General features: G+C 36.7%; 2 protein-coding genes across 3 annotated transcripts; both read left to right on the top strand.

Annotated features, from left to right (window-relative positions):
• Window positions 1-767: 767 nt before the first annotated feature.
• Window positions 768-5,730, top strand: LOC125856457 (probable E3 ubiquitin-protein ligase EDA40). Its single transcript, XM_049536012.1, has 3 exons — window positions 768-1,137; window positions 2,834-2,932; window positions 4,206-5,730. Exons 1-3 carry the CDS (start codon window positions 973-975, stop codon window positions 5,544-5,546), a joined length of 1,605 nt encoding a protein of 534 aa, XP_049391969.1. The 5' UTR covers window positions 768-972; the 3' UTR covers window positions 5,547-5,730.
• A 729-nt stretch (window positions 5,731-6,459) lies between these two features.
• Window positions 6,460-13,829, top strand: LOC125855334 (protein PHR1-LIKE 3-like). Of its 2 annotated transcripts, none has more exons than XM_049535055.1 (6): window positions 6,460-6,951; window positions 11,842-11,918; window positions 12,100-12,112; window positions 12,750-12,828; window positions 12,968-13,037; window positions 13,183-13,829. In XM_049535055.1, the coding sequence occupies exons 1-6, from the start codon at window positions 6,753-6,755 to the stop codon at window positions 13,660-13,662; spliced, it is 918 nt and encodes a 305-aa protein (XP_049391012.1). In that variant the 5' UTR covers window positions 6,460-6,752; the 3' UTR covers window positions 13,663-13,829. The 2 variants fall into 2 exon arrangements, with proteins under 2 accessions (XP_049391012.1, XP_049391011.1); XM_049535054.1 differs by having other exon boundaries at window positions 12,100-12,154.
• The last annotated feature ends 1,776 nt before the right edge of the window (window positions 13,830-15,605 follow it).

The following is a 15,605-nucleotide window of genomic DNA, read 5'->3' as shown; positions in this document are numbered from 1 at the left end:
CAATTAATCTAAATTTACATCAAGAAATCTCAATTTAAATATAAAAGCATTACTCTATTAAAGCGACTTCATATCATGAACTTAATCAAAAGGTAAAATTAAAGAATAGATGGATACTTCCATTACTAAAAAAAAACATTCTTCTAAAGCTTCTACTAAACTACCTCACTATAAAATATTGACATAATACACAAAGTGTCTTTTAATTTGACCTCATTTTATATTTATGTCTTTTAATTTTGGGTGTGCACAAATAAATACTTAAACTTGTGTAAAATTAAACAAATAGACACATGACTTTTATGTGACATAATACATGTAGGACACCACATAAGACTCAAATTCCCATTTAGGATGTTACGTGAGATGCGTGCGTTTAATTGTTCAACTTTATGCTAATTTAGGTGTCACTTATGCACATTCAAAGTTAGATGACATAAATGTGAGCTCAGACCAAGTTAAAGAGCAACTTTATATATTATGATTTATGCCTAAAACATTCCGTCACTATTTTCATAGTTATTTCGATTGGATTAGTAAGGAAAAAATAAAAATATTCCATAGCTATTTTCAATATTTCAATTTTCCATTATGTTTAATAACATAGATTTCTCAATGATTATTTCTATTTTTAATAGTGTTATCACTACACAAAAGTTATTGAGTTCGACCAAGCCCGTAACACAAACACAACAAAAAAGCAAATTTCATAGTTGTTGTTATTGTTGTTGAGTGTGAGTGTGAGTGAGAGAGACAGTAAAGACTAAAGAGGGGGACTGACTGACCCCCCATTATTGAAAACTGGCGATACCCAACTTTTCTTTAACCCTTTATTTTGTATATTTCTCCCTCTCTCTGTAGTGGGTATAAGCTTTTTCACTGAGATTGAGTGAATTCCCATTTGGGTTTTGTATAATACATTCAGTTTACTCACTTGTACAGTGCATTTTACGAAAAGGGTCGTCGCCGGAAATGGGTATGTTCGCCGGAGAGTCGTCGTCGTTGTCGTATTCAGGGAAGCTGAAGAAAGTAGTAAAAAAGATTCTTGTTCAGACCTGTGGGTCATTTCGTTGTGGATACCAAAACCCTCCTTCTGATGAACCTGATAACAACAACAACAACAACAACAATACCTCTGTAAGTTTACTGAGATTCGTTTAGTTTTTTTACTTTTGTGTTTCCCATCCAGTATCGGTATCTGTATTGAGTTTTAAGCTAAATTTGGATTGAGGGAAGTCCCACATTTGGCATTGAGGGTAAAATGTTTTTAAATTCGAACCCGAGATCTCTGATTAAGTAGGAAGTAGTACCATCCCATCACAGTTTCCCATCTGGTGTCGGGTTAAGTTTCACATTGAGGGTAAAATGTTACTCAGGACTCGAACTCGAGATGTCTAGTTAAGGATAAAGTAATATTTTTTCCATCACAATTTCCCATCCGGTGTTTGGTAAAGTCCCACATTAAGGGTAAAATGTTTGCTAGGCTCGAACTTGAGATGTCTTGTTAAGGATAGAGTAGTTCCATCTCATCACAATTTCTCACCTGGTATTTGGTACCTCTATTGAGGTTTCGCTAAATCCGGATTGTGTTAAGTCCCACACCGAGGGTAAAATGTCACTCCCTTCGTCCCATTTTCTTTTTATGATAAGGGAAACCCGCAGCCGTTAGTCTTTGGGTGCGCACAGGGTAAAACTCCCGCTCCTATGCAATAGCTCGCAAACCACATAGGAGAGGTAACCCGCACTAGGCAAGCCCGGTGCGACGAACTTGACCCAGAAGCGAACCCCTTGCTTTCGCTGGCAAGGGGTTTCGAACTTGAGACCTCCAACATGGAAGTCCCAAGCCCAAACCACTGGGCCAACCCGAAGGGTTCCCTTCGTCCCATTTTATGGGGCACATTTCGGATTTCGTGATTCAAATAAGTCTATATTTGAACGTAATTTGTTCATAGATCTTTTAAACATTTTGAATTATCAATTATTGTGACTTATAATACTTTCTTTTTACGTAGTTTACAAATATATAAATTTCATTTCAAAAAAATTGAAGATTCAATGCGCATATTTCCGGTCAAACTTAAACGGTTTGAGTCTCGAAAAACAAAAAATTCCATATAAATTGGGATAGAGGGAGTATATAAGACTCGGACTCGAGATGTCTAGTTAAGCAGAGGCATATCCAAGGAGGGGTCACTGGGTTCACGTGAACCCATGCTCCCCTCCCGAGATCATATATAGTAGTGTTATATTTTTGAAAAATATTGAAATATAGATGTGTGAACCCATATTCAGAGTATCATATAATGCGATGATGACTGGGTGCACCTCTCTACGTGAGGTTAGAAATTTGAATTTTATATTCATCTTGATTTATTTTTGTTTGTAAAATTAGATAACACCTCTCTAAATGGTTATTGGTAACACTTTTGACATTTTAATTAGTTTTGGACCTATAATATTAATTTTAACGGTTTTCAGTAATAAGAACCTAAATGTCCAACCGATCAAATTTATATTTTAGATCAACCTTTTTGTAATAATGCACCCATCATCCCGAAATCCTGGATACGCCTCTGTAGTTAAGGATAAAGTAGTACCATCCGATCATAGTTAACCACTCGGTATTTGGTACTTGCATTGAGGCTCAGCTAAATCCAGATTGTTGAAAAGTCCCACATTGAGGGTAAAATGTTGCAGAGGACTCAACTCGAGATCTCTGGTTCAGTATGAAGTAGTAGTTACAATCCCATCACAATCCTTGTTGGTGGAATTAGTTTAGTTTTGAGCTTTTTTCCCCTAAAATTTCATGCATTTGATGATTTGTTATGTGCAGGAGTTTCCATATCCGGTGAATAATCTCGAGCTGTTGAATCATACTTCTGTAATTAAACCCTCACGATTAGATTCTACTACTAACACACCTTCTAACAAGGTACCTTCTTCTCTGCATCTTCAATTTCTTGTCATTGTTTTGCTGCGAATTACAAATTGTTCTTGCTTTTGGATTGTGGTTTCAGTAAAATTAGGTGGTCTAAGCTAGCCTTGTTGTCTTTTTGTGATAAAGAATTGGACTTTGGACCTAACTCAACAGTGCATTATCATATCCCTGATTAAATTTCTATGAAGTAAAGATTGTAACATTAGGTGAGGATTAACTATCTCATCTTTAAAGAGCCGATATGGGAGCTCAACATTTCTTTATCATATCCCAAATAAATTTGGAAGTTCCTTAATTAGTTTTAGCCTTATAATTGAATAAATGCTCAATGTTCTCAATGTATTCCCAACATGAGAGGATCAAAGTTGTGAAATGCTTATGCTGCATTGTGATAGGTGAAAGTTTTCTTTCCGCGGAATTTTCAGATCTAATCTTTACACTCCCATTTACCTTTCCCAGGGCAAAATTTTGAAAGCTTCTATTGTTTCTTATTATAGTGCAGATTTTATTAAGCATAGGAATAAGCCAAAAAAAAAGAAGAAGAGCTAAACTAGAAAATAAGAGACTGAATAACTCAACTTTTCATTGATTACATCCGTCAAGAAAGAATCTGTCGCATCTCTGGTGCAGTTCAGTATGATATTCTACTTCTAGATTTTAAACTCAACTAATCCCTTCTTGACAACTTTTCATTAAGCATAGTAATAAGCCAAAAAAAAGAAGAAGAGCTAAACTAGAAAATAAGAGACTGAATAACTCAACTTTTCATTGATTACATCCGTCAAGAAAGAATCTGTCGCATCTCTGGTGCAGTTCAGTATGATATTCTACTTCTAGATTTTAAACTCAACTAATCCCTTCTTGACAACTGGGAAGGAAAAAATGAAATATGAAAGCACTCTTGGGGGTGGGGGGGAGGGGCACTCTTAAGAGTGTCTTGTGCAATGTTTTTTTCCTTGTTTGATGAATGAGTAGTTATTCTGTGCCATCTGATTAAACTATCTTAAAAGGATTCTTCTTGCAGGACAAAACACCTTAAGTCTTTTCCTTTAAAAGATTATATCTGGGATTTTCTTTTTCTTTTTTTTTTGTGTTTTAAGAGCTAGTCTGTTTCTTTTTGGCATCAGTATGTTCAATGTTGCTTGTAAGTACAAAGAACCTCCAAGGTCCTGCATGAGAATGGTTATTATGTATATATTAGTTCCTTTCCATTGGTTTTCCATTTGCAATTTAGAAAACTCATACTTCTCTTTCTATTGTCTGGCAGAACTTTTGTCCAATATGTCTGGATTCATTGAGCTATAGCTGCGACAGTAGCCCAGGACAGGCTATATTCACAGCACAGTGCTCTCATGCTTTTCACTTCGCTTGCATATCATCCAACATCCGCCATGGCAATGTTACTTGCCCTGTTTGCCGTGCACATTGGACCCAGCTACCTCGGACATTGAAGATGCATTATTCTCCTCACAGCAATCAGGCTGATCCCATTCTCCAGATTCTTGATGAATCAATTGCTACTTCTCGGGTACATAGACGTTCCTTTTTACGTTCTGCTCGCTATGATGATGATGATCCAGTCGAGCCTGACCGTACATCAAATATCCACCGTTTGCATCTATCTTTATCACCTGCCCCTCACAGTACCTCTGTGTTTGATCCTTGCTCAAATCCGAAGTCTAGCTTTAGCTCATGCCATTATCCTCAGCATTGTTTAGAATCTTCACAATCAGCAGCACAACATTTTGTAGAAACTGGGCAGTCCCCCCTGGTTTGCAGCTCCTCTAGTAGTGCGTTTCTTTGCTTAAAATTGGCACATCAGCCAGCCACTGACTTAGTCTTAGTGGCAAGCCCAAATGGACCTCACCTAAGGCTTATGAAACAAGCCATGGCATTTGTGGTATTTTCGTTGCGGCCTATAGACCGTTTGGCTATTGTTACCTACTCTTCTGCCGCAGCACGTATCTTCCCTCTCAAGTGTATGACCTCTTACGGGAAACGCACAGCACTTCAAGTTATTGATAGACTGTTTTATATGGGCCAAGCTGATCCAGTAGAAGGACTCAAGAAAGGAGTAAAGATACTAAGAGAACGCAGCCACCAAAATACTCATTCTTTTATTCTACATCTTTCTGACAATCCAACAAGATCTTTCCATGGGTTTCAGTTGGAACTTCCCATTACAATCCATAAGTTTCATGTGGGATTTGGCTTTGGCACTTCGAATGGATTCGTCATGCACGAGTTTGAGAGATTTCTTGTTAAAATACTATGTGGTGCAGTTAGAGATATTGCATTGATGATTGGAGAGGACACAAGGATCGTGAGGCTTGGAGAATTGCGAGGGGGTGAGGAGAGGAGAATTCCATTGCTTTTGGAAGAGTTGGACAAAGTTCGCGTGGTATATACCTACATTGATTGCATGATGGATGATTCTGTTAAAACAGGTGAAGTTGTAGTCGGAGTTGGTGACAGGAAAGAACTGACAGATACTATCGACATTGTTGAGAACACTGGTGGAAGAAGTAGCAGTGTCGAGGGCTGGGAATATCATGACCCTTTCATGGCTAGACGATGGGCTAAGCGTTTACATGGCTATCGGATATGATGCTCATGGCCCTGAAGTCCTTGATCCCATGAGGCTGATCTATTAATTGAACAAACATTTTTTAGAATCTGCATTATAGGTGTGTGGTCTTGAAATACATGAAGATAGTTTCTTGTATATCTGTGTTCCCAATTTTTGTATTAAAGAATCTCATATGATTGACTGAACTGTTATGAAGTGTTTAATGTTTTACAAGGTACTTTCCCCAACATTGTGAGGATTCATCATAAATAGACTAATTTTTTATTGTTAGTTTATCTCTACCTTTCTCCTTTATTTCGCTTGATGCCAACAATATGAACAGACTTACTCGCGATTTAAGCAATTACCTAGTGATCTAGTAGTTTCATCGCTTGAGACCAACAATATGAACCGACTTATTCTTGATTTAAGCAATTACCTAGTGATCTAGGGGTCAGTGAAAAATGAGAAGAATTATGAAGTTTAATGTTACCTAGTGATCAATGAAATGTTAGAAGAATCACACTATCTCAAGTGACCTAATGGTCAATAACATGCATGGACTATGGAGAACCACGAATTTTCAAGTTCAACAACAAAAGCAAAAATATATTATGTGACTTTTCGAGTCTTAATAAATAGAATTAGTTACATGATAAAAATCGTAAATATTTCGTAGAAGTAAAATAACTTAGGTGTACCCATGTTTAAGTCAATAGCAATTATTTTTTAAAACAAGTGGTCTACTCAAATGTTGAAGGATAGTGTTACATAATACATATTAAATTAGAACACTATTGTTGGCATTCAAATTTCACCACAAACAAAATAACTAAGAAATTCTCATAAATTTTACTGTTCGCATTCAAATTTCACAAGAGACAAAATAATGAAGAAATTTCCATAAATCTTATATCTCCTAATTTTGATGATCAAAGTTATCCGATACTTGTTAATAATAAAGAAATAAATATTTTATCAATTAATCGAAATACGTGCAAACGGGTGTGGTGTCAAAAAAAATCAATCTTGGTTACACAATTTAAACAATGGAGAACCGCCGGGTAATAAACTCCAAATCACATCACTGTGTACAGAATCATTTCATTCTTGACTTTGGGGTTGGCGAAAACCCCAACATTTTCTACTTACCCTTTGAATCTGCATTCACTTCTATGAAAATTGCTTAATCGATACAGTAAGACTTGTTGAAATTCGATTACAGAAGCAAAAGGTGTTGATTCAATGTTTCCCAGATTGATTCAATCGCAAGAAGATGAATTTATTCATGGGTGTGATGTTAATGTCGGGATTCATCATCATAATAGGGTTAATGGAGACCCTTGTCTTGTGTTAACTTCAGATCCCAAACCTCGTCTTCGATGGACTGCTGATCTTCATGAACGATTCATTGATGCTGTTACTCAACTTGGCGGACCCAGTAGTTAGTATTTTCTGTTTTCTCATTTGCCCCTCTTATTAAGTTTGTGTCTTTTTGTTGTTGTTGAACTTCTCAAGAATGTTGAGGATCTTTATGATGTTGATGTATTGTGTTATGTTTAGCATTTAGATGTTTGTTTTGTTTCTTGTTTGGCTGAGAAAATGAGGTAGTGCACTATTGGTTTGCCAACTGTTGTGTAGATTTTGGAAGGTTAGCATTTGCATCTATGGAGGCTTGAGACCTTTTGAGCTCACACCTTTTTTGCTCTCCCTTGGTAATTTGAACACATAAACTTAAGGTTTGACTCGAACCCACAAACTTATGGTTGGAGATGTAGAGAATGTTTACCCTCTGAGCAACCCCGAGGCTTTTGAGACCTGAAAGTTATTCTTACAGCTAAGATGAGGCTTTAGACTTTTTGAGCTCCCCCTTTTTTGCTCCATTGGTGAAAACTTAAGGTTGGAGGTGGAGAGAGTGTTTACTATCTGAGCAATCCCAATCCCGAGGCTTGAGACTTCAAAGGTATTCGTACAACTAAGAATCAGCTTGAGACTTTTTGAGCTCCCACCTTTGTTGCTCCCTTAGTGTCTCAAACCCACAAACTTAAGGTTGGAGGTGAAGAGAGGGTTTCCTGTTTGAGCAACCTTGAGGGTTTTGAGACTTGAAAGTTATTATTACAGCTAAGATGAGTTTTGACCGGAATGAAGTGGTTAGCAATAATGGGAAAAAGTTAGGTAAAACCCCAATCTCAATTACCATAGTTAAATTGCAAAAGCATTTCCAGTCAGGAGGCTGCTTTGAAGTGAAAAAGAAGAATTACATTGGGAGTGTGTAAACTGTAAAGGGAAAACTGCTGAGCTTGCAAAGAATCTCTCTTTTTTTCATTTGCCCTTTTTCTGTTTACCCCTTTTTTTGGTTTTTGAACTTTTTAGAATGTTGAGGATCTATAAGTTATGTATTGTGTTACATTTAGCATTTAGTACATGTTTTTTTGTTTCTTTTTTGGCTGAGAAATGAGATAGTTTACTATTGGTTCACCAAATGTTGTGTAGATTTCGAATGGCTAGCATTTGCATCTATGGAGGGTTGAGATGAGGCAGATAAAACTTACAGCTAAGATGAATTTTAACCAGAACAAAACCTTTAGGTCCAATCTACTCATTAGATCTATCCACTTCCTTTCTCCTCAAACCCCACACCCAACCCCATTACCATAGTTAAACTACTACGGGTTCTGCTGAAGGTTAGAGGGATGGGGCCATTATCCAATGAGTTTCGAGATGTGTGCCAAGGGCACTTGGGATTTCTTGGTTATAAAAAAATACCTTAAGTAAATTGCTGAAATATCTCTATTTAGCCTACCAAAACCTTACCTAATGGACTAATGGGTGGTATGTGCAAGTTGGAAATTAAGAGGTTTCACTACAAATAATTTACAAATTGAAATCAGCCTAGTGTCATACCTAACAGCCTTTATCCTGGAGAAAAAGAAAAATTATGCTGGGGTGTGAAAAAGAAAACTATTGAACTTTCAAAAAAATCGTTAAAAATTATTGGGAGAATTAAAAAGCTGGAGACCTTATTAACTCAAGATACATTCAGTTTATTAGTCCTTATTTGGGAGGATAAGAGAACGTAAAGTCCCTTTTCTACCCTCTCTGAAAATCTTGCTTAATTTTGACCAATGCCGTAACAGATAGAAAGACACATGTTCAAAATGCTGGTGTAGCAGTAGTGATACATCTAAATGACTCCTACAGAGTATCAATATTTCAATTTAGTTTCTATATTGGTTCTCTTTACATCGGAATTATCATCTTGATGAAGAGTCATCTGAAATAGCATCTAGTTTGGCTTTTCCATAGTAGCCACAAAATATTTTCTTCTTCTTTTACATGACATAAACAAGTTTATGTACCAATTTTTGAAAAGAATGACACAAACACGTTTAGTTTAATTCCTTTACCTCTATAATTGTTTTTGTGCTTCGATTACTTATCTTACGCCTTTCTACACTAAAGTGTGCACTTTGAGCTTAATTTACCAACCAATTGTGGAAGTTTTCTATGCTTTTCTCTTTCGCATGACTGACAAGAGGGGAAAGTTTTTCAAAGCCCCAGGACATTGATCTTGGTGAGTTTGGAAATTGGAAATGAAACTATCTATTACCCATAACCCAAAAAGTTGATTTCTTAGGGCAGATTCATGGTTAGTGTTAACTGGATAAGCTTGGGAAAATCTGGAAAAATGGGTTCGTATTGTGGAAGAAAAGGTAATGGCTTAAGTTGGAGAAGAGTTGAAAAAAACTGAATTTGGTGCTAGTTTGTTACCATTGGTACCAAATGAACTGTTGCTGGTGTACTGCAGTTCTTGTAAGTCTCTGCCTTTACCATTTCTTTCCCAGCCTTGAGCAAACACTATATTATGCTGGCAACGGAACATAATTTTCCAGTACCAGTATGCAATCAAGACAAGATAGGCAGGTGCTATCTGACATGTGTAGATCAGGTAAAAGGCAGATATACCTATCGGGGAAAGATCTTGATATTCGTAGAGACCTACATATTCGTTCGAATTGGTGTGATAAGATAACTGCTTTCTCTTGTTAGTTGTGCTTGGCAAAAGAATAACCCTTTGTCTCACTCTGAATTGCAAGTGCTTAGTTTTATTAATTAGCCTAAATTAGTGCCGCCATTACCTCCTGTTTCATTTGAAAAGGTCCCCTACAAGGTCTACACATCAATTGGGGAAAAAGTTACATCTATCCAGTGAATGAGGTACCTAGAATTGACAGTCTGGCAAATATTCTGGGAGGAAAGATAGGGGAGCTGTCCACAATATATTTGGGAATGCCTCTCGGAGATAAGAGCAAATCAAAAGGCATATGGAACAATGTACTGGAGAAATGCGAGAAGAAGCTTGCCAATTGGAAAAGTCAGTATTTATCCCGGGGTGGCAGAGCTACTCTCATCAACAGTGTTCTTGATGCTTTGCCTACCTACATGATGTCGGTGTACCCTATGCCAGCAAGTGTAAGAGACAGATTAGATGCCATTAGAAGAAATTTTCTTTGGCAAGGAAACTGCGATCCAAATAAGCACAAGTTTCACTTGGTCAAGTGGAATGAAGTTTTAGTCAGCAAGAAAGAAGGGGGACTAGGAACAAGGAATCTGAAAATACAAAACCATAGCCTGCTAATGAAATGGCTGTGGAGATTTGCATCACAAGAACAGTCGCTGTGGAAAGATGCCATTAAGGCTAGATATGGAATGGAGACAAGGTGGATCAGCAACATAGCAACACAACCATATGGCACCGGAGTGTGGAGGACAATCAGGAATCTATGGCCAAAACTTATAAACAAGTGCACAGTTAAGATAGGAGATGGTGGAAAAACTCTATTTTGGGAGGAAGTTTGGGTGGGACAAGCTTCACTTAAAGCTAGTTTCCCTGACCTATTCAGCTTGAGTCTACAGAAAGTGGCCACTATCAAAGAAATGAGAGATGCTCAGGGTTGGAATTTAAGGTTCAGAAGACCTTTAAATGATTGAGAGATGCTCAGGGGTTGGCCTGCTGGCAATTGACTTGAGCCTTGGGGTTTGCTCCCTTTCAAGGTCTCAAGTTCAAAACCCACTAGGTGCAAACAATTTCTGAGGGCCATCGGACTGGGTAAAACCTGAATTAATCGTGGTGCACTTGCGGGAAACTCCTTGCCGAGGGCCTGTGCACCCCCGGGATTAGTCGGGGCTCAAAGAGACTCGGACACCCGGTGCAAATCAAAAAAAAAAAAAAAGAATGGTTGAATTTCTAAATATCCTGGAACGATACAAGGAGCTCAGTAACGGTGAAGACAAATTGTTATGGGCTCTAGATACACAGGGGAGATTCTCAGTTGGAACAGCTTACAGAAACTCACAGAGGACACACTCAATCAAGCTACTGGCCATGGAAAATGATCTGGAAAGTTAAGGTGCCCTTCAAGGTGGCCTGTTTTACTTGGCTCTTAGCAAAACAGGTTGTTCTCACGCAGGATAACCGTATGAAGAAGGGCCTCGATTTGTGCTCTAGATGTTTTTTTTTGTGAATGTGAGATAGAGACAATAAATCATCTCTTTTTACATTGTAAGGAGACAGTGAAACTTTGATAAATTTTCATCAATAGAAGGGGCATCAGTTGGTCTATGCCAGGAAACATAGAGGAAGCTTTGGCATGTTGGAATCGGGATGGAAATCAGTCAGGGCACAGGGAGAGATGGAAGATTGTCCCAGCCTGCATTTGGTGGACTACTTGGCTGGAAAGGAATAAGAGATGTTTTGAGAACAAGAGCTGCTCTATGGAGAAGATGAAGCTGAAATGTTTAGCTCTTTTCTATTTTTGGTGTAAACATGAATATCCTCATCTTCCCTAGTATCTTGGAGTTCTTAATGAGTTCATAGGAAAACAGCAACACTTTTGTATTTCTGATTGTAAGTATTACTGGAATACGTCCTGAGTATTCCTGTGTTTATAATACAAGTTATCTTTTCTCAAAAAAAAATTCTCCTTGACCACGTCATATAGGGATCATCGAATCAATAGCAATGTTTACCTGAATACAAGGTTCCGCTCTTTTTTGGTTGAAGTAAAGGCAAGTTATCTTGCTGGATGATTTCTCCTTTTCTCAACTTTATTATCTGTATTTGGATTTTATAATTTTTTTGTTATAGACTTTGCCAACCAAATGAACCATAAGGTGCCGATAGGAGGAAGATTTTTTTCCAGGGGTTGGGGGGAGATTTTTATTACTTCTTGGTGTTACTGTAATGGTTGCATAGTTGATATCTGCATTAAAGTCTTTAGTTTGGCTGGAACACCTGCTTTTCTCATGGTTATGCTTTCAATATCACTTGCAGAAGCAACTCCAAAGGCAATAATGCGGACAATGGGTGTCAAGGGACTGACTCTCTTCCACCTAAAGAGCCACCTTCAGGTCTATTAGAATACATTAGTTTTTCTTATTTGCCTCACAAGCCCACCCCACATCCTTCATTTAATTCCCAGATGTAAGGAGGAGGTGGGCGGGTGGAGCAAAACATGTATGTTTTCTATTGAGCTTAAAATCAAATGTTTTTTGATCAATTTTTAAATATGATGTTGTTTGTTCACTGCAGAAATACCGACTAGGTAAGCAATCTCAGAAAGATCTTGATGAAGCTTCAAAAGATGGTAGGTGTAGTTGACCCCCATTTTCCTATAACTGGAAACGTGGTTACTCCTGTAGTTCCACAAGTCTCTTGGCAGTTGACATATAACCTTTACCATTTCAAAAAGAAAAAGAAAAAATAAGTCTCTTAGTATATATTGTTAATTAAACTTCAAAACTTGCCTAGTGGCTGTCTGGCTGAGATATGTATCTTCTGAGGCCTCAGGGTTGATATAAACAGCTTGCTCTTCTGTTCTTCATCAAAAAACAGCTTGCTCTTCTGTTTTTTCTTGTTCTACCTTTAGTCTATTTTTTTTCTTTTTTTTAACATGAAAGGAATAGTTAAGGAACAATGGTATACTGATTTGGAATGTAGACTCCAGCAACTCCATTTACCCCCTCATTTCTTCTTTAGATAAGCCAAAAAGATGAAAAATGAAAAAATGCAGGAAGAATATCATAAACTTGGGCAGTGATATGTGAAGCTTACAGAATAACCAAGAAGACACCGTGATGTTGTTTATGTGTGAGATCAGATCAGTGCAGGAAGGCTCTAGGAAGAAGCTCTTTTCTGAATTTTCTTTTATATTTAAACTGGGTTCTTGTTCATCATTGAAGGACTTACAGCTACGTATTCATTAGAAAGCCCTTGTTCTGGTGGTACTCCTCAGCAGTTGCCTGCATCAGACTTGAATGAGTAAGGATTCATCTTATAACTAAGATGGCTACTATTTATTTTTACCTTACCCCAATAAATTATATAGTCATGCTCTGCTTAAGCTTTGCTTGAAATGCACCTTCTAGTTTTAAGATTGTATAATGTCTTCACTCTTCAGAGGTTTTGAAGTCAAGGAGGCATTGAGAGCTCAAATGGAAGTGCAAAGTAAATTGCACCTCCAAGTTGAAGTAAGCTTTCTGCATACATCGGATGAGTAAATTGCATTTGAATGTTTCTCAAAATAAATACGTGGAGTTGACCTTTCAAAAAAGATGTCCAGATAAACATGTTCTTAATCTGGGCTGATAATTCATTATATTTTTTGTTATACAGGCCGAGAAGCACTTGCAAATTCGGCAGGATGCTGAACAAAGATATATTACCATGCTGGAGAAGGCCTGTAAAATGCTCGCTGATCAATTCATCGGTGATGTAGTTACTGAAAATTACCAAGAGACTTACCAAGGACTAAATACAAAGACACAACTTAGCCCTTTATGTAATCCACATGGATTGTGCCCCTCGGAGTCTGCTGACTTTGTTGGAGTCCATGGTCCAGAAGAAGTTTCCCCCAGAATTCATCCACAACGCACGGATTGTTCCACTGAAAGCTGCTTAACTTCACATGAGAGCCCCGCTGGATTTCCTCTAGAAGGATCTTCATCTGGAGGGAAAAAACGAGGGCTTAGCGGAGATTCAACACATGCATCATATGTTTGGGGTGAAGCAGATATGAGATCATCCGGTGTTCACGTGCTACCAGTTAATTGCTTTGGAATTACTGGCTCTAATGTTCAAAATGTCTCTAATTAAGAGATTAAGCCAAGTTCGTCCATAGTCATTGCTTTGCACATTGCAGTTTCTGGGAAGTCCAATGAGCCCAACTTAAAGCTATGTAAATGCAAGCTGATGTTATTTTAACTCTTAACTGCATCTCTGTGAAATCATCTTAGTTCCTTAAAAAAAAAAAAAAAAAAAGAGAGAAGAAAATTGAGATTCCATTTGCTTTTATATCTTGCTCAATTTACTTTGCTGTCCTAATTTTCATTTATAAGTTTGACTGCTTTGAGCTGGGCTGCATGTTAGGGAGTACCTCAGTCTACCAAATGAAAGGCAGCAACAAGTACCGTTTGGACATTAACTCTTTTTCCTTTTTTAAAAAAAAAAGATATTTTCAAATCATTGTTTGGTTCAACATTGGAATGATATTTTGATTAGATTTCAGGTTGAGGTCTTCACCTTTGAAAGTTTGTTTTGATCAATTTTTCAGGTGAACTCTTCCAAGTGAAATGTATGTCCAAGCTCAACTTCAAAAACTTTTGTTTTAATGTTTCAACTAAATCTATGTCCAAATGCGTACTTGACGTTTTCGTTGTGCAAAATGTTTGCATGAAGAGTCGAATGCATTTGCCTGACAGACATAAATGTCAAGTCAAATAACTAATTCTTGCATTTTGCACAAAAAAATGGTGAGGAGTACATGGTTGGGTTGGTTCGGGTTTTTCAAATATCAAATCAAACTATTTGTGTTGGATTTTTAAATTTATAAACTAAACCAAACCAATAAAACTCGGGTTTTTCAACCTCGGGTTTTTTCGGGGTTTTAGGTTTTTTGGGTTTTTCCGGTAAAACATTCATACAAACATATAATTTACTTGTACTTCAAATATTTCTTTAGTCCTACCAAAATACAACTATCTAAGGTGTTTCTTAAAAAAATAACACAAAATATGATATGATTAATGACACTAAAATATCCAACAAAAATAATAATAATGAAATCGCGTAAAACAAATATTGCAAATTAACAAATCATAATGAAAATGATCATAATTTAAAAGTACTAAATCATGCTAAAATAAGTTCAATAAGTATTAGTTACATGACTAATATTAAAGGAAATTAAAATTAGATTATGTATTTTAATTGTCTAAACCAATGTAAAATTAAAGAACAAATATTCAATATTATTGTCATTCTTAGTGTTGAATTGACTTTCTTTTTGCATTAGTATTAATTTGATTTTGATTTAAGCTTTATTATAATTACCAACATCTGAGGACTATAATCTTTATTGGACCATTTAGAATTCTAAGTTTCAAACTTGAAATAATATATTAAAAGATAAAAACTATGAAAAAGTACAAGAAGTATTTAAAAATTATATCAAAGTAAATATTTTTATGTATAAAATAAAATTTTAAAATTATATATATAATGATGGGTTGGTTTGGTTTCGGGTTGGTTTTTTTTAGTTAAAACCAAACCAACCCAAATATAGTCGGATTTTTTTTTCCAATACCAAACCAAGTCAAACCAAACCACTAGTCGATTTTTTTTCGGTTTGACTCGATTTGCGGTTTGATTCGGTTTTCGGTTCGATTTTGGTCGGTTTTTTTTCAATACCAAACCAAGTAAAACCAAACCACTAGTCGGTTTTTTTTCGGTTTGACTCGATTTGCGTTTTGATTTGGTTTTCGGTTTGATTTTGGTCGGTTTTTTTTCAATACCAAACCAAGTCAAACCAAACCACTAGTTGAATTTTTTTCGGTTTGACTCGATTTGCGATTTGATTCAATTTTCGGTTCGATTTTGTACACCACTACTTGTGACATCAAATGAGAAACTTCTGCATGTTTGAACATAGCTACTCAGCAGTCTGGGCTGCTGTATCACTTGGTTGTATCAGACCTAAAGAACCCATCTTTCTGTTGAAGAATTTTCTCCACTAATCAAAGTGGACCATATAATTTTAA

This window comes from Solanum stenotomum, chromosome 2, assembly GCF_019186545.1.
Source record: "Solanum stenotomum isolate F172 chromosome 2, ASM1918654v1, whole genome shotgun sequence".
Lineage (NCBI taxonomy): Eukaryota > Viridiplantae > Streptophyta > Magnoliopsida > Solanales > Solanaceae > Solanum > Solanum stenotomum.
Note: the sequence above shows the minus strand (reverse complement) of the source record. Positions and strands in the feature narration are given on the sequence as shown.